At 45.2% G+C, this 24,152-nt stretch overlaps 1 protein-coding gene across 4 annotated transcripts in view; it reads right to left on the bottom strand.

Moving 5' to 3' along the window:
* WT1 (WT1 transcription factor) overlaps positions 1-24,152 on the bottom strand; it is a 49,034-nt gene that overhangs the window by 14,568 nt on the left and 10,314 nt on the right. For all 4 annotated transcript variants that reach the window (XM_029060793.2, XM_029060791.1, XM_029060790.1 and 1 more), the window contains exon 4: positions 12,316-12,393. In XM_029060793.2, coding sequence (XP_028916626.1) covers positions 12,316-12,393 — 78 coding nt within the window. The remainder of the gene's footprint in view (positions 1-12,315; positions 12,394-24,152) is intronic.

Raw genomic sequence — 24,152 nt, 5'->3', positions numbered from 1 at the left:
GGACCTGGATTCTAATCCCAGATCCACCACTAGTCTGCTGTGTAACCTTGAGCAATTCATTTCACTTCTGTGGGCTTCGGTTACCTCATCTGTAACATGGGGATAAAGGCTGTGAGTCCCATTTGAGACAGGAAGTGTCCAACCTGATTAGCTTGTATCTACTGCAGCACCTGGTATAAAATAAGTGCTTAATAGATTCCATATAAAAAAAACAACACAGAACAGCAAGCTTGTTAAGAAAACCTGTAGAATAAGAGTCCCTGGAGAGAAGCCACCCATCTCTGAAAGATCTGCCCAGGAGGGATGCCAAGAGAATGGTAGCTGATGCCAACATTGACTTCATTATGTTGGAAAGAGAATGGCCAGGGCTGACAGCCCTAGGCCAGAGTATTCTTCGAAGTGCATTTTTCTGGGGTCAAGTTCCTCCCGTGATCTGATTCTGCATTAGGCAGAGAGCACCCTCGTGGCAATCCAACACTTGTGAGGAAAGCCCTGTGGATGTGGGGAAATCTTTGTGGAGCCAAATATCACTAAGCTCGTTCCAGAGTCTGCCTGAGGAACGCTCGAAGCTAGCATGTCCTTCTATTTGAAAGGCTGCATTCACTGTGCCAGCAAACAGTGCCAGTAACTAGTCCCATGCTCGATAATCAATTTTTTTTTTATCATTTACTGTGTGCACAGCATTGGACTAAGCATTTGGGAGAGTACAGTGTAACAAAGTTGGTAGACACATTCCCTGCCTACAGTGAGTTTACATTCTAGAGGGGGAGACAAACATTAAAACAAATGAATTGTCGATATGCATATAAGGGCTGTGGGGCTGAGGGAGGGGTGAATAAAGGGTGTAAATCCAATTGCAAAGTCTCACAGAAGGGTGTGGGAGAAGAGGAAATGAGGGTTTAGTTAGAGTTAAATTGGGAGATTTTGATTCTTGGATTTGGCACTTATTTATACCTACCCAGGGCACAGTTACATATATATATATTGTATTCCCAATTGTGCATTCAATTCGATGGATTATGCATTTATAAATATTGTCATGTTTGCCTCTCCCATTAGAATGTCAGCTCTTTCTACTCAGAGAAAGTGTCACTTCTGTTTTCCAATTGTTTAATACAATGTATAGATTGTAAACTTCTTGAACGCAGGGATCCTGCCTGGCAAGTGTATTGTATTGTACTCTCCCTAAACAGTTAGTACAGTGGTCTGCACACAGTAACACTCAATAAGTGTCACTGAGTGATTGACTGCATCCAGTATATGCTCAATAAATACTATTTCTATTATTACTATGACTGCAACAACTATTACTATTATTATTTTCCATCATCGCTTTATTTAGTTAACCACCCTTTAAGAGGAATGGATAGCGTTCACACCTTCTGATGTTGTTCTTATTCTTTTGCTTCTATTTCTGAATTCTATTGTCAGGCTCCGTTGCCATGACCCTAGGTGGAGAAATGCTATGCTTTCATACAAAAAGCAACAAAAAGTTGCAATCTGAACACAGAAAGGTCAAAAGAACTACGTATTAAGTTGTGCAAGCTTTTTCGGCTAAAAAGTCAAGGAGGAGCTTGGAAAAATCAAGCTGATTGGCCATCTTTGAGGCCAATCAGAGGGCACCCAGAAACACCACCATATGGTCAAAATCTCCATCACCGTGGGGCAAACTCAATAATTTCATCCTGATCTTGAGCCAGTCCCATGTTATTCAAACAACTTTTAATCAATCAATCTACAATGAATTAATCAAAGTGCTGTACGAAGTACTTAGGACACCACAGTGAAGACGGAAGACAGGATCCCTGTAGTCAAGGAGATGACAATCTAAAGGGGGAGACAGACATAAAATATTTTACAAATAAGAGAAGTGCTCAGAATTGGATATTCAGTCCATGACAGATGAGTAGTACAGCTGCAATAATGTATTTCTATTGAGTCACAGAGGTTCAACAATAAGGAACCAATTTTGTGTTTACTCAGCAGTAAAATGGAAGCACTAGCCATCTCCGGTCTATAGGAGAGGTAGCGTAGCCTAGTGGAAAGAGCAGAGAAATGGGAAGTTGGGAAGAGCTGTGGTCTGACAGATCTATCAGTCAATCGGTGGTATTTACTGAGTGCTTACTCTGTCCAGAGTACAATTCTACGCACTAGGGAGCATGCAATTTAACAGAATTGGGGGACATGTCCCCTGCCCACAACTGGCTTATAGACTAGAGGGGGGAAAGCAAGTGCTATTGTTTGGGTTCCTGCACTCAATCATCTGGGGTGCATCTGTCAAGCCAGTCTCACTGGAACGAAGCTGCTTGGCATGTAGAGTGTAGGAAACAGTTCCACTCTGGACAGCAAGAACAAAAGAAATGTGTTTCAAGATTTGCTACATTCCAATCAAAAGAGAAAAGGGGAACAGCAAAAGACAAACATAACATAGTCTGAAAAAACTGACTGGAAAAGTAGCTCGACCTAGTGGAAAGAGCACAGAGCTCGGTGTCAGAGGACCTGGGTTCTATCCCAGCTCTGCCACTTTCCTTCTGGATAACCTTGACTAAGTCACTTGACTTCTCTGTGCCTCAGTTTCCTTATCTGTAAAAAGGGGATTCCAATTCCTGTTCTCCCTCCTACTTAGACTGGGAGGACCATTCAGGACAGGGATTGTGTCCGACCTGATTATCTTGTATCTACCCCAGTGCTTAACAGTGTTTGGCATGTAGTATGCACTTAACATATACCACAATTATTAGTATTAAAAACCCGAGGATGGTACCCAATCAAAAATTCCTTTCTGCACAGAGACGACCCCATGGTTTCAGTCCAACGCAGACTGTATCATAGCTCTGAGGATTCCCCATTCCTATACATCGCAGTGAAAAAGAGACAGGACACATTAATCTTGCTGAGAAGTCTTTGTATTTGTAATTGATTTTAAACAAACAGTGATTTCCTGTGTGACCCGGCCCATTTTTATGTTCGTGTGTATGCAGATTGCTTCTGGAGAGAGCTGATGTGCCAGAGGGCGCGTTTTCTCTTCCCATACTAGTGAAAATAAATTCAACCAAAGCAGTTATCAGCACAGCGTACTTTCAGAGATTCAGTTTCCAGCCACAGTCTGACCCCATCTGGAGCCTATGTTTTCCAAGACAGCTGAAGATTGGAAGGAGAAGCTGCTACACAAAAGTCTATCCTGAGAAACTGGAAAAAGGAACCTGGTTTTCTGTACAACATGAATTGTTAATCCTCTACATTGTCACATCAGGTGCCTTCCGCATAAGCCCAAGAGATACTTTATGCTTGGAAAGTAGCTCTTTAAGAAATGATTCATTTGGATATTCTGCAGAGCAAATGGAGATTAATAAAACGATTGGAGGTTTTACAGATGAGAAAAAACAGAACAGAACCAAAGTATTAATATGAAAGGTTTTAAAAGAAAGAATCCTTTGAAAGTGAATAGCATTGGAAGTGAATATTCAGAAGGGAAACTCCTTACTTTGCACTTTCTCTCACTCTCTCTCCTCCCCTCTCTTTCTGTCACTCTCCCTCTCTCTTTGGCCCTGTCCCTCTCTCTTACCTTCTGTTTCTGACTGAGAGAGGGGTTGTCACCTTAACAAGCCACTCTTAACAAGCCACCAGCACCCATTAGAATGATGGGTGTTTTCTGTCGCCTTCCCTCCCCTCCACATCACATTCTGAGGAATGTGAACCTGGGGGAGATACCAACTTGTAGATGGTTCCTGCAAATGGACTGTGCCCTCTGACCTTCCTCTCCTCACAGGTAAGGTTTCGGTTGTTGGTTTTGGTTGCTGGTTTGGGTCTTCCAAAATGATTTGGGGAAAGTGTAACAATGGGGGCAAAGGTTATTTCAAGAAGCTCTGAAAAGCCCCCACCCTGAGTCCTCTCCAGCCTGAAATGTGTAGAGCCGGGATTAGAACGCAGATCCTCTCATTCTTCTAGGCTATGCTGCTCTTTCCCGAATTTAGTACAAGCTGTTCAACTACCTCTCATCACCCTGACATAGAATAGACCCAAAACTGCCAGGTGCCTTAACTTTTTCTCTCTCTGTGTTTTTGGAAAGACTCTGAAAAAACTCATTCTACGAAATCAAAATCATCCAGGGATTTACATGGGGAAATGCCGATTTTTCTCACCAATCTATCAAGTAAAACTATAAAATGAAAATGAGAACCCTGGATTTCTGCAAGATGAGCAGCAAGTTCAGTATGGAGGCAAGGGCAATCTGGCTGATGATTTCCTAGAAAGTTAGAAAAGTTCAGGGACTGTCAAATACAGTATGGCTGTATGAAATTGCTGGTATCATTAGGGACACTTACATTGACATGCACATTTTCATCCATGCATCTTGAAAAAAAGCAAATAACTCAAGGCACTTCAGTGTATGTTTGATTCAACATTCATTTTAATCACTCTCATTTTTGCTGCTTTGTAATATTAACATAGCATATGATAGAGAGCATCCACTCTCCTCAACCCCTGAAAAACTCCTACGCTTTGTTGTCTAGGATATAAGCCCCAAGATTTAAAGCACTGCCAAGGTTACCCTGCCTTCAGAAGATATCTCATAGTACTCAGTAATAATAAAATGAAAATTAGATTTTTTATTAAGCCCTTACTAGTAGATACAAGATAACCAGGTATCACAAGGGGTTTGCAGTCTAAGTAGGAGAATAGGCATTGAATCCTATGAGGGAAATGAGGAAACTGAGGAAGAGAGAAGTCAATTTACTTGCCCAAGGTCACCCAGAAGTTAGTGGAGAAGCCAGGATTAGGACCCCAGTCCTCTTACCCCCAGACCCAAGCTCTTTCCACTAGGGCACACTGCTTCTCTACTGCTTCAGTACTGTTCAACTCTATGGCATGGAGTGCCAAGTCATATAAATACTAATGAGGGTGGTGGCATTTGGTAAGCACTTACTATGTGCCAAGTCCTGCACTAAACGCTGGGTAGATGCAAGTTAACTAGGATGGACACATTCTCTGCCCTTCACTGGGTTGACAGCCTAATCAGGAGGAAACCAGAGCTCAGAGAAGTTAAGCGACTTGCCCAAAGTCACATAGCAGGCAAGTGTCTGAGCTGGGATTAGAAGCCAAGTCGTCTGACTCCGAGGTCAAGCTCTTTTCATAAGGCTACATCGCTTCTCCAGTCTCAGGAATATTTACTGTGTCATCACTCCAGTCAGGTTATCAGAGCTACATGTGGGGAGAGCAGCAGTCAGGCTACACTCAGCAAAACTTGACCGCTAAAATTAACCGCTAAAATTAACCACACTTTGGTAGCGTCTTCTTCTCTGGGGGAGCAGGGCTCACTGGAGATGGCAGGACATAGCTGCCCTGTATTTTCCTTTGGGAAAACTACTCTGAGTTTTTAGGAATATCCTAAAGAAAGAGGTCAGATTCACAGTCAAAGGAAGCAAATACCCCTTTCTGAAAGGAATCCAACATGCAGAAACATCACTTGCTCCAACTGTTTTGACTAAGATGGAAGTTGAAAGAGGAAACTGATGGCCCGTGTGGTTGTTCCCCCTGCTACTTATAAGAAGGCATTTGCATTTCCTATTCCCAGATTTCTGAATGAGATGGATTCCCTTGGACACTGCTCAATTGGAGAGAAAGAGTAAGTGATGACACTGCTCACAGGGCTGGAGAAATAGGGAAGGGCACGGGCCCGGCAGTCAGAAGGACCTGGGTTCGAAACCAGGCTCTGCCACTTGACTGTGTGACCTTGGGAAAGTCAGCTCACTTCTCTGTTCTTCGGTTCCCTCATCTGTAAAATGGGGATTAAAACCAAGAGCCCCATGTGGGACAAGGACTGTGACCAACCTGATTAGCTCTTATCTGCCCCAGCACTTAGTAGAGTGACTGGCACATAGTAAGCGCTTAACAAATACCAGTAAAAAAAGAAAAACTTTTCTGCCAAAAGGCAGAGCAGAAGATCCCCAACTCCCTCACACCCTGAAACATGAGAGCATCAGAAATGTCACTGCTAGGGCAGAACAATGGTCCAACTGGGGTGATGGCCTAATGCAACTGGTCCTCAGCCCCCAAAAAGGGACAAGGAGGGTTCAAAGTTTAGGTAAAGGAAGCAGATGTTCCCAGTTAGTGGTGGATTGGCCCAGGGAAGCTGTTGTGACTGGGTTTACACTCAGTGCAAGGCCAGAAAGTTCAACGGCAGCACCTACACATTTTGGCGAAGAGGGAGAAGAGCTAGGGAAGAGCAAGAACAAGGTGGAAGTTAATTCAGGTCTCTGAGAGCCAGATGAATGGAGGGGCTCTCAGCTCTAACTTATAGATTGACTTCCTCACCTTATACCAAAGAACTCAGTCTTCCTTCTCTTACACATGGTATACAGCCTTAAAGCAAGTCTCAGGAAAGAAAGAAATACAGGCCAGACGGAACTCCCGATGATTGTTGTATTTGAAGAGATGCAAAGAGTTCTATTTTGGGAAATGCAAAGTGTAGTTGTCACTCAAAGGTTTTGCACCTGTAGAATATGCAAGGTGCTCTGCTAAGTGCTGGCTGATAGCAAGAGACTCAATTGGGTCACAGGCCCTGGCCCTACTCTAAGTGGGGAGTCCGGGTTCGTACAGCAATAAGGAAATAAAACCCAACATTAAGAATCTGATCTAACCAACAGACCCAACTTCCAACTGTTCAAAATAGCAACAGTTAAACATGTAATCGACAAACCATACATAGCGAGGGGAGTTTTCAGTCCCCTCACCTCTCCGGGCAGCCATTCCCAAACCTTCCTCATGGTTTAAAGGTTGGATAGGAGTTTCTGCCTGCCTGTGGCTTGGCTCCCAAGAAGTGCAAAGAAGGCAGTGGCCCCAGCGAGTTCCCCATAGACCCTGGTGTCCTGATGGCCCTGAAGCCTGGTTGTATGGGTAAGCACGTACTGCCTGCCCTCTTGCAGAGGGCAGAGTAGTGGTCCCATGGTATCAGGAAGGAGAATGATCCGCTTCCATGACGTCCGGGAAAATGCCTGTCAGTATTCCTGGGGCTCTCCTTCCTCCACCTTCATGCTGCAGCCTGAGTATGAGCCCCTGAAGGATCCCATGAACAGGCCATCTATTTTAAAGATGTAAATCTCTTGGACGGGGACCTTATGTTCAGAGCGCCTGGGGATGAAGGTGCTGGGCTGTGCATTGTAACTCTCAGCCAGAGAAGACAGATAACTATTTTGGCTCTGATTCCCACTGATGAGACCATGTCTAGCACTGACTTTCTACAGATTCTACAATCTTGGCCTCACCGCTCCTTTCAGCTTTGTTTTTACCATAGATCATTCATCTTGAGTCTTTATTTTTCCTTTCAAGCATCCCCAGGTCAAATACTTTACACTCCTAACAGTCTGTGAACTTCTTGGACCAGCAAAGAGCCCATTCATTTTGCTCGGCACTCCTTTAATATTTCTATTGTGTCCAATTTCCCCCTCCCTCTCTGCGTCCCCAGAGAATAACCTCTTCCTCGTTTTAATAACTTGGCCCTTGGTCAAGGTTGATGTGTTTCTCCATTTTGCAGGATATTTTCTCCAGAAGAGACAAAACAGTGTCTAATCCAGCAGTTTGAGTCTTTTAATGGAGAACCAGTGAAAGGAAATCGGCAGCCATAAAGGAATGGGGGAAAAAGGACCAGAAAGCAAACAGCCCTGTGCATAATCACTCAAAGTAGGGACCCAGCGCTTTGAAGGGGACTCTCCCCCCTCACCCATCTCCTTCCCCAAATAGAGCTGCTTGCCAGGCCTACTTCATTTTGTTGGGGGTGAGGAGGGGGTTGGAGGAGAGGGGAGGGAGAGGCCGCAACTTAAAACTAAAGCAGTTTCTTCTACTTTAAATAGTTTGAGTCTTTGGAGTTATGGGGAAACCAAAGTGATTTTCTTGTTTGGTACACTCTTATCCTTTGCAGCCCTTGGAGCTCAACTTGAAGGCAGAGAAGGGAGGGTTAAACTCAGGTATCCTTCCTTTGAGGTCACACACTAGCTCAGGTCCTGGTGAATGAGCATGGTAGCATATGGGTGGTTGATAGTGGGGAAGTGGCAGTGATGGAGATTGGCAGAAGGAGAGAAACTAAGATCAGAGCCTACCCCCAAAATTATCTGCCTGCTTGGTATATTTCTTCTGTCTAGATGGTGCTTTAAAAATAGTTTTGCAAGCCAAACAATTACTGTTTTGAACAAACCCCAAATTCCTTGTTTTTCTAACTGACAACTCATACACTTTGCCTCCAAACTCAGCTCAACTTCAAAGTTTATAATTTATAACAACTATGGTACTTGTTAAACACTTACTATGTGCCAAATACTGTGTTAAGCACTGGGGTGGTCACAGCATAATCAGATCGGACACACTCCTTTCCCCACATGGGGCTCACAGTCTAAGAGAGAGGGAGAATAGTTATTAAATCCCCATTTTACAGGAGAGGAAACTGAGGTGCAGAGAAGTCTCAAGTTCACGTATCAGGCATGTGTGTTTGTTCCCTCTATTTATACATAATTCTTGTCTGTCTCTCCCAGTAGATTATAAATTCCTTGTGGACAGGAAATGCGGATTTTTCTTCTATGGTTCTCTCCCAAGCACTTAGTACAGTGCTTTGCACTTAGTAGGTGCTCAATAAATACTAAAGATAGACAGATCGATTGATTTTGATATGCTAGGGAAAAGTGACTTCTCCTTTCACTCCGGGTTTCCACAATTTCAACCTTTCTTCTTGAGACAACCAGTGGAAGCTAGCGTTCCCTGACCCTGTCCTCCCCTTTGAGGCTTCTCACCTTTCCCTTAGGCTTTCTACAAAATATCAGAAGAAGTGTTGCCAAGCTTTGTATCACAGGACTGAGTCTCCACCATTCCTGGGCCAATTCCTTGAATATCCCGGACTGTTGGATTTGTTGCTGGAATTCACTGTGCTGCAAAGATACTTTCTAGTGCCTCATTTTTTAAAAGTTTAGAAGAATATAAAAATGGCACATTTTCAGACAAGAAAGGGAGGCCTGCTGAGAAATCCGGGGCAACTGAGAAAGTCATTAAAATGTCTATGTGTTGATATTTCTTGCCCCCCAAAATTTGCCTCGCTGTAGGAGTGACTTTTGGAGAATTATCAGATTCTGCACCTTAGTGGTGGAAACCACTCATCACTGCCAAAACTGCTACAGCCAAATCTGATTGACCTTTTCTCCAAATGCAGATAGCTGAACAACAGAAACTCTACGAACTTTTCTCTGCCAACTGCAAATAGACCCAAATAGTGAGGGGCTATTTTTAATTCTCATCCTCCAACTTACAAAATCCAAGGAAATTGCCTCAGGGATAAATCTTCAGAAGCAGCACGGGGTAGTGGATAGAGCATGGGACCGGGAATCAGAAGGTCATGAGTCCTAATCCTGCCTCCACCACTACTCTGCTGTGTGACCCTGGGCAAATCACTTAACTTCTCGGTGCCTCATTTACCTCATCTGTAAAAAATGGGGATTAAAAGTGCGATCCCAATGTGAGACAGGGACAGTGTCCAACTTGATTAACTTGTATCTACCCCAGTGCTTAGAATAGTGCTTGGCACATAGTAAGTGCTTAACAAGTACCATAATTATTATTAGTAGTAGTAATAAATAATAATATTATTATTCTCTAGTTAACTAAATGCTACATTTCACAGTGAGAAGAACTGCAGCTCCCTCCCAAATTATTGACAACTTTACACAGCCGTGGCTTTCCCATTTTACTCCACCCCCAGGTCCTGTGTGCCTAGAATCTTATTGAGAGCTTACAGTGTGCAGAGCAGCCAATTAAGCACTTGGGAGGGTACAACAGAGTAAGTAGGCATGGTCCCTTGCTCTTATGGATCTTTCAGTCTAGATGGAGAAACAGACATTAAAATAAATTACAGGTAGGAAAAGCAACTGAGATAAGGATATATACATAAGTGCTGTGGGTGGGAGTGGGTGTAAGGACTCAATCAATTGCATAGGTGATCAGTTGGGAGGGAAATAAGAATGGGAGAGGAGGGAAGAGTCAGGGAAGACTTCCTGGAGGAGAGGAGATTTTAGTAGGGCTTTGAAGATAGGGTGAGTGGTGTTCTGTCAGACATACGTGTATATATCTATGATTCTATTTATCTTGATGATATCTACGCCAGACTACTTGTTTTGTTCTGTTTTGCTTTGCTGTCTGTTTAGATTGTGAGCCCGTTATTGGGCAGGGATTGTCTCTATCTGTTGCTGAATTGTACATTCCAAGTGCTTATTACAGTGCTCTGCACATAGTAAGCGCTCAATAAATACTATTGAATTGAATTAAATGAATGACCATAAAGGAGGAGGGCCATCCAGTTGATGGTGAGAGAGATGAGAGTGAGACATGGTGGGTATGTTGGTATTAGAGAGGTAAAATGCATGAGCTGAATTGTAGTGGGAGAGAAGTGAGGTTAGGTAGCGGGGAAAGAGTTGATAGAGTGCCTCCAAGTGAATAGTGAGGAATTTCTGCTGGAAGTCACGATGGATGACCAATTACTGGAGGTTTCAGAGGAGTGGGAAGATGTTCTCAAAGTGATTGTTTTAGAAAAATGATATGGGTAGCAGAGCTGGTATGGATTGGAGTGGGGAGAGGCTGAGGCAGGGAGGTCAAAAAGGGATTTCAATCTTCTTCATTGATTGCTGCCACACCCCACATCCTTGGCAGTTGCCACCACAGGTTTCCAGCTGAACTTTTTTCTTACTTTTAATAGTACTTGAATGAAAGGAGAAGATTTAATAGTATTTAAAAGCATGAAAAGAGAAGAATGACCGGTTGGAGAGGAGGAGGGACTGAAGTTGGGGTGTAGCCAAACTGGGGCGGGAAGAGGAGAAGAGGGATAAGGCAAGAAAAGGCAGAAAGAGGCTGGGTTTATGGTGGAAGGAGGTGCCAGGATGCTCTATGATGGAGCCCAAGAGTGATCGAGCTTGGAGGTGGCAAGGGCAAAACGGGCAATGGGAGGGAGAGCTTGGTGGTGAGAGGTGCCATAATGATAACTCAATAAATAGGATCCTCCCCGGCAAGACTGTAAGCTCGTTATGGGCAGGGAATGTGTCTATTGTTATACTGTACTGTCCCAAATGCTTAATACTGTGTTCTGCACACAGTAAGTGCTCAATAAATATGATTGAATGAATGAATGAAAGGAAGGAGTGGGGCAGAAAGGGGATTCTGGTGCTGGGCCCTGGGGCCAAGGTAAACTGCAGACAGGAAAAGAGAATCATCAGACCATCAGAACACAGGGCAGTGGGGTGAGAAGAAATATGAGATTCAGCAGGTCCTGGGAGACAAACAATGTCATCAGTGTTAAAAGTGAGCAGAGAAGGAGAGGGGATGAGAGCTCTGCAGAATGAGGGCAAAATGGGGAAAATATCCTGTAATCGGAGAAGCAAGGGTAAAGATGGAAGGACAGGATTCTGTTGGTTTGGAGGCATAGTCCCAGCAAACGCCAAGCACTCTTCACTAGGATCTACCAGAACCTGGAGATAACTCTGCTTCAGAGAGTACTGGGTCAAGCTGCTGAACCAAATAGAGTCTAATCACTAACTTCTTTCATTATCCCAAGCACTTAGTACAGTGGTCAGCACACAGTAAGCACTCAATAAATGCCACTTATTGATTCACCAGGTAGAGAGCTACGGTTCACTCCTTAGGGAGTAGCTTTTCCTGCCAACCAGGGTCACCACACATTTGCTTTTTCTTCTTCTTGGCGGTGGGTGACAGTGGGTGACCTATCCTCACACAGATCATTCACTTCTGTGTTTTCCTAGAACAGAAGCCTTCAGCCAATCTGACCAGGACATTTTTTCAAGCACCTACAGCTTGAACAATCCATTTATTATCATCACAGTGGAAATATTACTTGGATTTCATACACTTTGAGTAGGCATATTAGCCTAAGTGATTAATCTTTGCTCTTAAAGTCACTTTTAAATATTAAAGTGTATGGGAAAGTCAGTTCAAGGAACAATAGATTCTCTCTGGTTAACGCAAGCATTTAGAGTAAAGCAAAGGCTACATGAAAGGCTACATGGGTGCACTGGACAAAAAAACAACTCAGTTTACATTTCTGAAACATGAAAACGCCATGCACGCTCGCATATGCCACAAATATGCAACCCACAAAAGCCACGAGCCACTAAAAGTTCAGCATCTGAAGCAGCATAGAGCTAAATATCTATTTTCCCACTTCTTTTTCGATAAGCTTATGCCCATGACCCTAATGTACGACTTAAACAAGTGTAGCCAACTTTGATAGCACAACCACATAGAAAAAAGTTACAGGAGGATAAACCTTACCCTTTCAATGTGGCTCCCAAGTTCATTTGGTTCCATGTCATGCATTCAAGCTGGGAGGTCATTTGATATAAATTGTCACTGTTGGAAAAATATTCAGAATTAGAACTGATATCAGTTCAACAAATTACATTGTTCTCTAAGAGAATAACAGCAGTTTCATTTCTCTGCAAAGCAAAACTTTCCACCAACCGCTTTCAAAAGTGGCATCACATAATGGCACTAAATAAATTTCTCATTAACCTGGTGGTCCATACACTACAGTCCCTTGAGAGGCAAAATGGAGAGGTAAGAAAGAGAGAGAGAGAGAGTGCGCAAAAGAGGGAGGATAGCCATTTCTAGGTATTTTTAAACATTAGAGAATCAAGCATGCAATTTCTAAAGAGAGGTTTAAAAAATGTGTGGGAAAACACTGAGGGACTAACTGTTAGTGGCATACAGGCTGTGCCACTCAACATTAGTGTAAAAAGCCTGCAGATGAAAGCTGATTGAAAAGAGATGAATTATTTGTGGAAAGATCATTAGACTGTTTTAATCAAGTGGGGAGGAATCACATGGATTATGATGCCTGTGAAAATTGGGAGTGATGGGATGTTGTGTCCACAGCACACACCGCAGTGTGGAAGAAAGAAAAATGGAGTGGCTGAAGGATGAATTATCCCCTCCCAACTAAAATTATTGTGTGCAGTCGCCTTGGTTCACGTGAAAGGGGCCCTGCAGGCCCCCCTTCTTAGGGCCATCCTGGAAGCTAAAAATTGGTTGAAAATTTCCAGGTTCTCAGGGAGAAGATTCACACACTCTGAGTCACGACTAGGAAACAACATCAAAGCTTCTCCATCTCTTTTGCAGCAATCTGAGCCCCTACAGGTCCCCTTTACAACTGGATGTGTTAGACTGTAGAGTTCATCTTTCTTTATTAGTATTTTTTGAAATTTCATCTTTCCTCCTACATCTGACACCAAACACTTTCCACCTTATATTTAGATTGTGAGCCCCTGGAGGACAAGGGACTGTATCTAACTCTCGCCTGTGCACCTTTTCCCAGTGCATAGTACAGTGCTCTGTATGTAGCAGACATTTAATAATTCTTAATACTACTTTGATCTCCAAGTGAGTCAGTTATGAGTCAGGAACATATTGTACCTAGGAGGTCTTGAATCTTTTCACACTCTGAAAAAATTTAGGCAAATAAGTTTGTAAAGGTCTTGAATCTTTTCACACTCTGAAAAAATTTAGGCAAATAAGTTTGTAAAGGACAGACTTAATTAAGAAATTTGAGGGAGGCTGAATTGCTGTGTTTCCCTCAAATCCTGCAAGATCTTGCTGTAGAGGAAGATTCTCTCTCTCCATATATGGCAGAGTCGGGACCAAAACCCCAACTCTGTACCTCAGTGGCATACGGGGGGAAAGATACGTTTGTGAGAGTAAATCCTGGAAATTCTTTTTTCCCACTTTCTCGCATTCCTCAAACCGGCTTCATTTGGCAATAGGGACACCAAATTTTAATTAAGAAATATTTCTGGCATGCCAACCTAAAATAGGGGCTTGAGGAGGGATTTTACAGAGGAGTGTCTGCAATTGTGGCCGCTTCAAGCCAGTGAGTGTTTACTTCATTTCCTTAGCTTGATTAATCATAGTGAAATCCATCAGACTCTTGTGTAATCACATTCAAAATGATTTTGAACTCCCTGGTGGCAGGCACACGTGATAGGGAGACAATCAGATTCCAGGAGGGAATTTTGCATAGGAAAAGCAAAGTGACTTCAAACTCCAACTATGTACGGCCTCATTTGTCAGCACCCCTGGATGCTATCATTCATCCGGATGTCTGAGGGGCTATTATGCTACTCCAATCTCCTGCATATCAATGCAGAAATGATTAGACTCTCCTGCAGGTTCCCCATTCGGAACAACATCCCGTGCTGGTCCGTGCCACCTTCATTTCGCAATTCCACAAATTCCTGCTGTAATGTTGGTGTAATTAATTCCTCCAGGACTCTGATTTTTATTAGAAGTGCCAGCCCGCTGCATTTACTGCAGGAGATTTTCTTTAACTTTCTTTCGGCTGACAGTTCATTAATAAGAGGCCTCCTCCACAATCACAACTGTTTTTTGTTCTCTCTCGCCTTTTCATCGAGCAATCCATTTATTCATCTTGTCATTAATCTAAGCCAACAGGCACTGTATTCCCCCGGGGACTCCATATTTTCATCGCTGATTTTCTTACAAATATTATTGGCCAACCAAAATCACTGAGCCAGAGGGTCAATTTTCCTGGGCATCTCTTGGGTACTACCGTACCTAACATCACTCTTGGCTTTACAACACTTGGGCCTCAGGACGGCCCTTCACAAAGGGGTGAAAGTAAAAATGTCTTTTACCTGGGCATTTCTGCCACGGAGAGGGTTTTGTGTGTGTGTGTTGAGGAGGAGGGTAGTAGAGGGCAGGGGCCTAGGGGAAGAGCAGTGGGCTCTGAGTCAGACAGTAACCAGGGAGCTGAGGCATCTTAAGGAACAGCACTGGGACACAAAAACCTATTAATTAATCAATCATATTTATTGAATGTTTAATGTGTGCAGAGCACTGTACTGCTTGAGAGAGTACAATATAATAATATAAAAGATGCATTCCCTTCCCACAACGAGCTTACAGTCTAGAGGAAAATGAAGAGTTTGAAAGGCGAGGATAGAGCACGGTCAGTATTGGCCAGAGGGGTGGCAGGACCAGGAGCCGAGGTGGTGGAGGAAGAGGGAGATTGGCATTTCTGGGGTATGAGTTGTCTAGAGCCCCCTGACCTGTCCCAGGCACCCCACAAGGCACTGATTTCATTGGTCTGGCTCAACCAGAGGCCCAGACCACTTCTCTGGGGCATTAAATAGGGGTAGGGGGATGGGCACAGGGCCAGTCTGTCTCTGGAACACACAACTGCAGCCCCTCTCCGGCCTGGGCCCACATGGAGAAATAATTCTCATATCTCTCTACATTGAGAGCTCTTTGTGGGTGGGGCACTTCATTCATTCATTCAATCATATTTATTGAGGCTTTACTGCGTGCAAAGCACTGTACTAAGCTCTTGGGAGAGTACAGTATAACAATTTTTATTCCCGGCTCATTATGAGCTTACAGTCTAGAGGGGGAGATAGACGTTAATATAAATAAATAAATTTCAAATATGTACATGAGTGCTGTGGGACTGGATACATTTCTACCAACCCTGTTAGACTGTACTCTCCCAAGAGCTTAGTACAGTGACACAGTAACTGCTCAGTAAATACAACTGATTTATCGGAAGGGCCACTCTGGGATTTCTTCTTCATTGGAGCCAAGTTCTGGCCATTCTGGTTTATTTCGAGCCCGGTCTGGTTTCCTAACGCTAGGAGTTTCTATAAGTGTGTAAGATCTGCTGCTAAAGGAGGGCTTGACTACAGATCACCAGGAGACGTATGAACGTAAGGGATCATCGCTACTAACCCAGCCTTCTAACCCCAGGTCCGTCCCAAGGAATAAACTCTGTCAGGCAAGAATTTCCCTACAAGGACTTGCCTCCCTCTCCCACTGTGGATTCAAAAACAGTAACCACAGGAAACCTGGCCCAGTGAAAGACTCCTGGACTGTCTGCAAGTGACCTTCCCATCAGGAAGAGGGAATGGGCAACAAAATATGCCACACACTTAGAGAAGATTACCCTCAGGCTACAGTGTGAGACTCCTATACATCGATGGGGGTGTAAAGCGAGGCTGGGAAGAACATCAGTTAAAGAGCTCCATCTCCATAGCGAGCTCTGCACAGGAGGCTTGGGAGGAGCCCCAGAATTCATCCCAGAGTCCACCCTGTTCTGGCGGGTGTCCAGGGGCGGGAGGCCCTTGATAAGGCTGAGATCTAGGCTTTGACCACATCCTGCCTGGAGAATCAGCCTGGCTGGCCCACTCGGCCTTCCCCGTGGGAAATTAAACCCGAGAGTGACAATCACTCCTTCTGGGGAAAGGGTCATTCATTCATTCATTCATTCAATCATATTTACCAAGTAATTACTGGGAGTAGAGCACTGTACTAAGCACTTAGGAGAGTACAATATAACAATAAACAGACACATTCCCTGCCCACAGTGAGTTTACAGGGTCCAGGCCACACACTCGGAGCAAGTTAAAAATTCATGGGCTCTTATCACCACAGGCTTAACAGCTGGAACCACTGGGGAAGCTGGAAGGAGTTGAGGAGGGGCCCACTTTCTTTGTGGAAGGAGGTGATCACTGAGACATCTTCTGGGACGGATAAAATCCTTCATCGGTCAAAAAATGCAGAAGATGCTCAACATCTCACTCTGAAACCAAACTGGATGGCAGGATGAAAGGACTTAGAAATCACCAGAAATCACATTCTCAATTCAGTTCTAACGATCACCTAATTCGACCGGTCTAGAGGTGAATCTGAAACGGACTGACCAGCAGACTCTCTTAAATCATGGTTTCCTTTAAGGAAAAGTCCTTATTTTAGAAGAAAAATAAACACACTTTTTTTTTCCATGGAATAAATTTTTGAAGCTGGAGGCCCGGTGGGGAGTGGGGGAAGGAACTTCTACGGCTGGGATGAATGCACGTTGGAGTAAAATAAAAGGAAGTGAGCACTGAGTAAAATGGGAAACTTGAAAGGAAATCAGTAGTAGATCACACAGAGTTTGTTTTGGCCTGAATGCGGAATTACCGATCTCCAGACCTCTGCACAAAAACAGCCATAAGATGGGATGGAACACATCCACTTTGGGAAAGTGTGATTTCCAGTGAACTTGTCATCATAAATGTGTTTGCAGCTTCCACAACTTGAAGTAGAAAAGCTCATACCGCCGTCTTGGTGGCAGCAAGGTACATCCACAAACTGCTCCGAGTTACAGATTTCACAGGCAACCAAATCAAATTGTATCAATAGGGAGTAAAAAAAAGTAGGAAACATGAAGGATAGGTTGATTAGGAATACTTTGGTTTCCACAACTAGACTTTATGTGATCTTTCACATGTTTTCTGTTATTGCTCTTCTCCCCCAAGCATTAGAAAAATCCAAAGTTGAAATGTCTTTAACTCTTCATTAACTAAGGAATCTCATGCATAATTTTTTGTAAAAAAAAAAAGGCTGTGGCCAGAGACACCGGTGGGCTGGGAAACAAGTCTTTGTACTTGGTTACCTTGCACTCTCCCAAGTGCTTAGTACTGTGCTCTGCACGCATTAAATGCTCAATAAATACCATTGATTCATCGATCTCCCTCCCTTTCACTTTCTTTCTCTCTCTGACTCTCTCTTCATTCTTAATCCTGGAAAGATATCTATTTGAGAAATCTCTGCTGAGCTCTTTTAAGATTAAAACTGTACTATGCAGTATTTAGATAACTGAAATCTCTCTCCTGTTCAGAGCCTGGACCACCAAATACTAAGGATCCAGCATCTGATGACAAACCAAAGCTGAGTGAATGCTGAAATCCTCATTTTGCCTCAATGAGTGAAGAACCAAGGAATTAATGCACCAATTTTAGACTGGATTCCAACAGAAAAATAGCACTGCCTGTAAAATTCAGTTTGGGAGTAGGGAGGTGGCCAGTCAGCTGCCACCCCTTGTCTGCTGTGTGACCTTGGGCAAGTCACTTTACTTCTCTGTGCCTCAATTACCTCATCTGCACAATGGGGATTGGGACTATGAGCCCCACATAGGACAAGTACTGTGTCCAACCTGATTTGAATTTACCCATCCCAGTGTTTAATATAGTTCCTGGCACATAGTAAGTGCTTAACAAATATCACAATTATTATTAGTATTATCAGCTTCATTTATATACTTGATGCCTGATGATAAGGACCCCTCCCCAAACACACACACACACATACACACACACCCTGGTCCCTCCCACCTTAAAAGAAAATGGCAATAATAAACATCAGCTAAGCGTTCAACACATTCAGGTGACCCCGGTACCCAGAGCATTAAAGGAAGAGAAAGGGGAAATAAAGGAAAGGAGAGGAAAGTAATTTGTTTCAAAGCCGGCAGGAGGTACAGGATTAATGTCAACTGATCTGGGGGAGCCAGGGGCCAACCAAGAAAGCAGAGCATACTGTATCCCTGAGCCAGACAATGCAGAGGGAAAGAAGGTGAAGCAGGGTCAGGGGTGGTGGGAAATAAATGTAGGGGGGAATCAGGCTTCTCAAGAAGCTCAAAGCAAGAGAGGTGGACAAATGCTACCCAGAAGTGTGCCCAAACCCTGCAGGAAACGGAGAACTCTGGGGTAGATAGACAGATCTGCATGGGGGAGGCAGGGCATGCCCATGAAGATGAGAATGTTACTAAGAACTAGTAACGTCCATCATAGAGTTATTAGCAAGTCCCACCCTGGTTTTAGGTGGAGGATTGAACTGTCCTGTCCTAACAGCTGCCCCTTGGGCTCCACCCCCATTTAGGGGTGGAATTTTGGGGGACTAAGGAGAAAGGTACATGAGTGGAAGACAGGCCATGTTTTTTAAGAAAGGAAAAAGAAGTCACATTGCTTTCAGAAGATTCCAAGATCTTTGAGGGCAGGGATCGTGTTTATTAACTCTATTGCCCTGTCCCAAGAGTAAATACTCAATAGTAATATTGATTGCTTGATTCCAGGAACACCTCCCGGGACTGGGAGCTCACCCAAAACTGTTGCTTGTCAGCCAGAGGGGAACCCCTGAGCCCAATGGAGAATTGTGTTTAGGACCAGATGGGTGGGAACTAATGAGTCAATCAATCATATTTATTGAGCACTTACTGTGTGCAGAGCACTGCCCTAAGTACTTAGAAGAGAACAGTATAACAGAGTTGGTAGATATATTCCCTGCCCACAGTGAGCTGCTGCAAATCTCCCAGCCCCATCTTTCTAATCACCGATGGTAAGCAGCCAAGACAATCTCACAGCACAATACTGACTGAAAATGTTGGGCAGACTGGAATTTACCTATCATATAGAGAAAAAAGTCAGGCATCACCCCACCTTCCAGAAGAGAAGGGTTTAGAGTGAAAGAAGCTGTGTAGAAAGAGAGTCTTCCTACTCACTGCCTTCCTCTTTCCTTCTCCCTCTCCCTCCTTCCCAACAGCTAAAATTCACAGGGCCTCCAAAGTCAAATAAGACACAGATCTGGTAGAATGAGCATAGGTTCAAGAGGGAAGAGGACTGTGTTTTAATCCCAGGTCTGCCACTATCCTGCTTTGTCACTTTAGGCAACTCACGTTTTGGTTCCTTGGGCCTGCAAAATGGGAATAATAATCTCACGAGGTATGTGTGAAGGTGAAATTGGATCACTGATCTAAAGGCACTGTGGAAAAATAGAAGCATTAGATACTTTCACAGCTTTATTAAAGTAGATTCAGTGCAGGTATGAGCTAAACCCGCCTTCAAGATCCCAAACTTTTTCCTAACATATCTACTGAGATGGAATTCCTGGAGGCTAAATCCACAAATATATATATATATATACATATATATATATAAATATACATATTGCTGGATTGAAACTCTGCTGACTTGATAAAGGGGGATCCTGGGAAATCTGTGCAGAGTCAGAATGTTACCTTGAAGAGATAAAGAAAACACTTGTGCTTATTTACTCTATTGTGTTCTCCCAAGTACTTATTACGGTGTTCTGCACACAGTAAGCACTCAGTAAATACCGTTGACTGAGGTATTACAATTACAGTCCTGCCCCTGTCCTTGTTCCCCAGACAACTATTTTATCCGGTCATTGCGCTGGAATACTAAAGGTTAAATTTATTTCAACCTTCAGAGCAGAGTCTGAGACAAGGACCTTCTCAAATGGTTTTCAAAACCCTTTTTCCCTGTTTTAGACAGAAGAGAAGGGAGGGGGTCAAGGATTTCATGGAGGAAACAAATAGACGATTAAACAACTAAAATGAACAATTATTAATGAATTAAAGTCCCTGGGATTATCGGCCTTTGCTCTTTGCAGCCACTAATAAGCCTACCACCTTCTAATTTCGCAGGTAAGTAAGGTGCTGGCAGAAGCCTTAGAGGGCAAAGAATATCGAAAGCAATGTGCAGGTGGTGAATGTGACAACCTCTCTACCGGAGACCAAGAAGCCAGGCCAAAAAATCATCAGCCCATCTCCTCCACAGGATCCCCAGGAAAGAGCTTGGACAGTGCCAAGAGGAACTAGAGAGTGAGACTCTCACTCTCGGTTGCATTAGACAGGGCAGGTGCAAAAAAAGGTAACTGTCCAGAGCCTTAGAGGGATCACATGAATAATAATAATAATAATAATTATGTATTTGTTAAGCACTTACTCTGTGCCAAGCACTGTTCTAAATGCTGGGGTAGAAACAAGGTAATCAGGTTGACCCACCTGGGGCTCACAGTCCTAATCCTCATTTTACAGGTGAGGGAATTGAGGCATGGAAAAGTTAAGTAACTTGCCCAAAATCACACAGCTGACAAGTGGCAGAGCAGGGATTAGAACTCAGGTCCTCTGACTCCCCAGCCCGTGCTCTTTCCACGAAGCCATGCTGCTTCTCTAACATTAGCCTCTCTCCCCACTGTTGGATGAAAGTACTGAAGGGAATTGAGAACCACCGCCCCTATTTCAGCCCCACTAGCTAAAAGAGGTAGTTCAAGGCCCTTGGAATTGGTGAGCACTCCTAAAGGCCGCGGGGTTATAATATGGCCCCATACAGAAGGGTTTATCACTATATCCCTAATCTCATCTCTCAGGCAGAGATGGCAGAGACCTTAGGCAGGTGAATGCCTGGTTCATCCAGGATAAATGGGTAACTATTCTTCCTTTAAAAACCTGATGTCGAGAATGTACATCGTAGATAAGGACTATCAAGGCCATCTACCCAAGGCTGGACCACACTAGGGAAATTATTTTCTGTTGATTTTTTTTTTTTTTTGGCCTCATTTTTGGCTTCACCCTCGGAGAAGGTTGGGGCTTCAGAGAAAGTCAACATGAAGCCCGAGTCAGGCTTCAAACCACCAGGTATGAGCTCCGGGCCACCTGGCACCTTTCAGGGGCAACACTAATGGATTCCGAAAGCCACTGGGAACGCTTCTCCTGCGGGATTGCAGCTGGGAGCAAGTGCGTGGAAGAGGAAAAGAGTGACTTTAATGGTGAGAGGGGAATGAATCTGAGCACGGCGGGGTGAAAGGTCGGGGTCCTAGGTGACCGGGAGTTGAGGGGAAAAGGGGTGAAAGGGGGGAGGTGAGGAGGTGGGTTGCAGGGAGCTGGACCTACGGCCCAGCGACTCCGGGAAGCTGCATCCCCTGGGCAGACCCGAAGGCAGAGAGGGGTGCTGGCTGTCAGGACTCCAGCCAAGGAAAACGCGGATCGTTCTGCTCCCGGAGGGTCCTGAAGGTGGGTAGAGATCGGGGGCGGGATCCGGGGTGGGAATGGCCTTAGGAGAGTTGCAGAGGGGCGGGGGGCGGGGTAGGGAACACCCCACACCTCGGATCGGGCGGCGGTTCCGTCCTAATTATGTGTCCCTTTCTCTCCGGGGTTTTGAGCCTCAATTTCCAACTGTCTCCCTTTCCCTGATAGTCCTTCCCGCCTTCCCGGACCCAAACATACATGCCTACATGGACACACGCCTACATATAGGCACAGAAACACACGTCCATACGCACCCAGACCCCATGCATATGCGCAGACACACACAAATAGACATGCATACGCACGCCCGATTAGGCAGACATCCAAGCACACAGATGCACCCGTCACATGTTGCGGGTCTTCCCCGCTTCCCCCGGCTTTACTTCGAGAGAGTCTCCCGCACCAAATGGCCCGGATCCTCCACCCGGAGACCCCGTACCTTCCCCACGGTCCCTACGATACATCCATAGGTACACACACATACTCACACGTATTCACACATGCACACACGCGCGCCGAGCTCCGGGCAGAAGGACGTACAGTTCATTCATTCAATAGTATTTATCGAGCGCTTACTATGTGCAGAGCACTGTACTAAGCGCTTGGAATGTACAAGTCGGCAACAGATGGAGACAGTCCCTGCCCTTTGACGGGCTTACAGTCTAATCGGGGGAGACAGGCAGACAAGAACGATGGCAATAAATAGAGTCAAGGGGAAGAACATCTCAGAAAAATGAGGGCAAATAAATAGAATCAGGGTAATGTACATCTCATTAAACAAAATAAATAGGGCCACGAAGATAGATACAGTCGAGCGGACGAGTACAGGGCTGAGGGGGTGGGACGGGAGAGGGGGAGGAGGAGAGGGAAAGGGGGGAGAAGAAGGTTTAGCTGCGGAGAGGTGAAGGGGGGAGTAGAGGGAGTAGAGGGGGAAAGGGGAGAGCTGTTGCGGAAGAAGAACCGGACCAGGCCCCTAAGGATGGCGGCAGGGGTTGCGGTTCTTGCGGGGAGGGAGAGGCGACAAGAGGCGAGGCCTAGCGGATAACGCACGGACCTGGGACTCAGAGGACAGAGATTCCAATCCCGGCTGCCCCCGTGCCTGCTGTGTGACCTTGGACCAGTCACTTGACTTCTCTGTGCCTCTGTTACTATCAAATGGGGGTCCATTATCTGTTCTCCCTCCTACTTAGCCTCTGAGCCCCGGTGGGAGAAGGACTGAGTTTGCCCTGATTGTCTTTTATCTAGCTTAGAACAGAGCTCGACGCAGAGTAACTCGTAGTGGGCAGGGAACGTGTTTACCAACTCTGTTACACTGTACTCTCCCAAACGCTTCGTCCAGTGCTCTGCGCACAGTAAGGGCTCAGTAAATACGATTAGTTGAGAGTCACCGCTTAACCAATGCCACCCCCCCCAAAAAAAAAAAATTATCTTCCCGGGGAGTGACACTGCCGAGGCGGGGGGACTCCACGGTGCAACTCAGTGGTCCCGGACCCGGAGGAGGGGAAGGCTGTTGGGGGGGACGGGCCGGGGCCGGAGGGGCCACTGAGGCAGAAGGAAGGGCTTCTGCTTCTCTGTGAGATGCCTCGAGGAGGGGGGGAAGGACGGTCCGCCCCCCAACACATACACACACACACACACACACACACACACACACACACACTTGCTCCATGGGAGGGAGCAGGGAGAAAGGTCAAAGGCCCGGTTCCCGTTGACTCCGTCTACACAGTCCCCAGTCTCTCATTCATTCATTCATTCAATCGTATTTATTGAGCACTTACTCTGTGCAGAACACTGTACTAAACGCTGGGCATGTACAAGTCGACAACAGAGACAATCCCTGCCCAACAACGGGCTCACAGTCTAAAAGGGGGAGACGGACAGCAAAACCAAACAAGTAGTCAAGCATCAATACCAACAAAATAAATAGAATCATAGATATATACACATCATCCCCGCCACCCCCCAGAATAAACTCGATCCTCCCCCCGGTGCAGGGGTCCGGGGCTGAGAGACACAGCTCCGGCCCCCTCCCCACCGCACCCCCAAAATCCGGGACAGGCGCAAGGGGTGTGGGACCCCCAGCCCCAAGGGCAGCCAGACACCCAGATTCAAGGCCCCAGGGGCAGTCGCATAACAGTAAAAATTATTATTATTATGGTATTTGTCAAGCGCTTACTAGGTACCAAGCACCCTTTTAAGCGCAGGGGTAGATACAAGGTAATCAGGTTGTCCTACTTGAGGCTCACAGTCCTAATCCCCATTTTCCAGATGAGGTCACTGAGGCTTGCCCAAGATCACCCAGCAGACAAGCGGCGGAGCCGGGATTAGAACCCACGTCCTCCGACCGCCAAGCCCGTGCTCTTGCCACTCAGCCAGGCCTCTTCCCTTGCCCGGCCCGAGAGGACGGGGTGCCCGGGCTGGGGTCGGGAGCTGGAGCCCCCCCGGGCCCGAAACG

The sequence above is a fragment of the Ornithorhynchus anatinus genome, chromosome 3 (assembly GCF_004115215.2).
Source record: "Ornithorhynchus anatinus isolate Pmale09 chromosome 3, mOrnAna1.pri.v4, whole genome shotgun sequence".
Classification (NCBI taxonomy): Eukaryota; Metazoa; Chordata; class Mammalia; order Monotremata; family Ornithorhynchidae; genus Ornithorhynchus; species Ornithorhynchus anatinus.
Note: the sequence above shows the minus strand (reverse complement) of the source record. Positions and strands in the feature narration are given on the sequence as shown.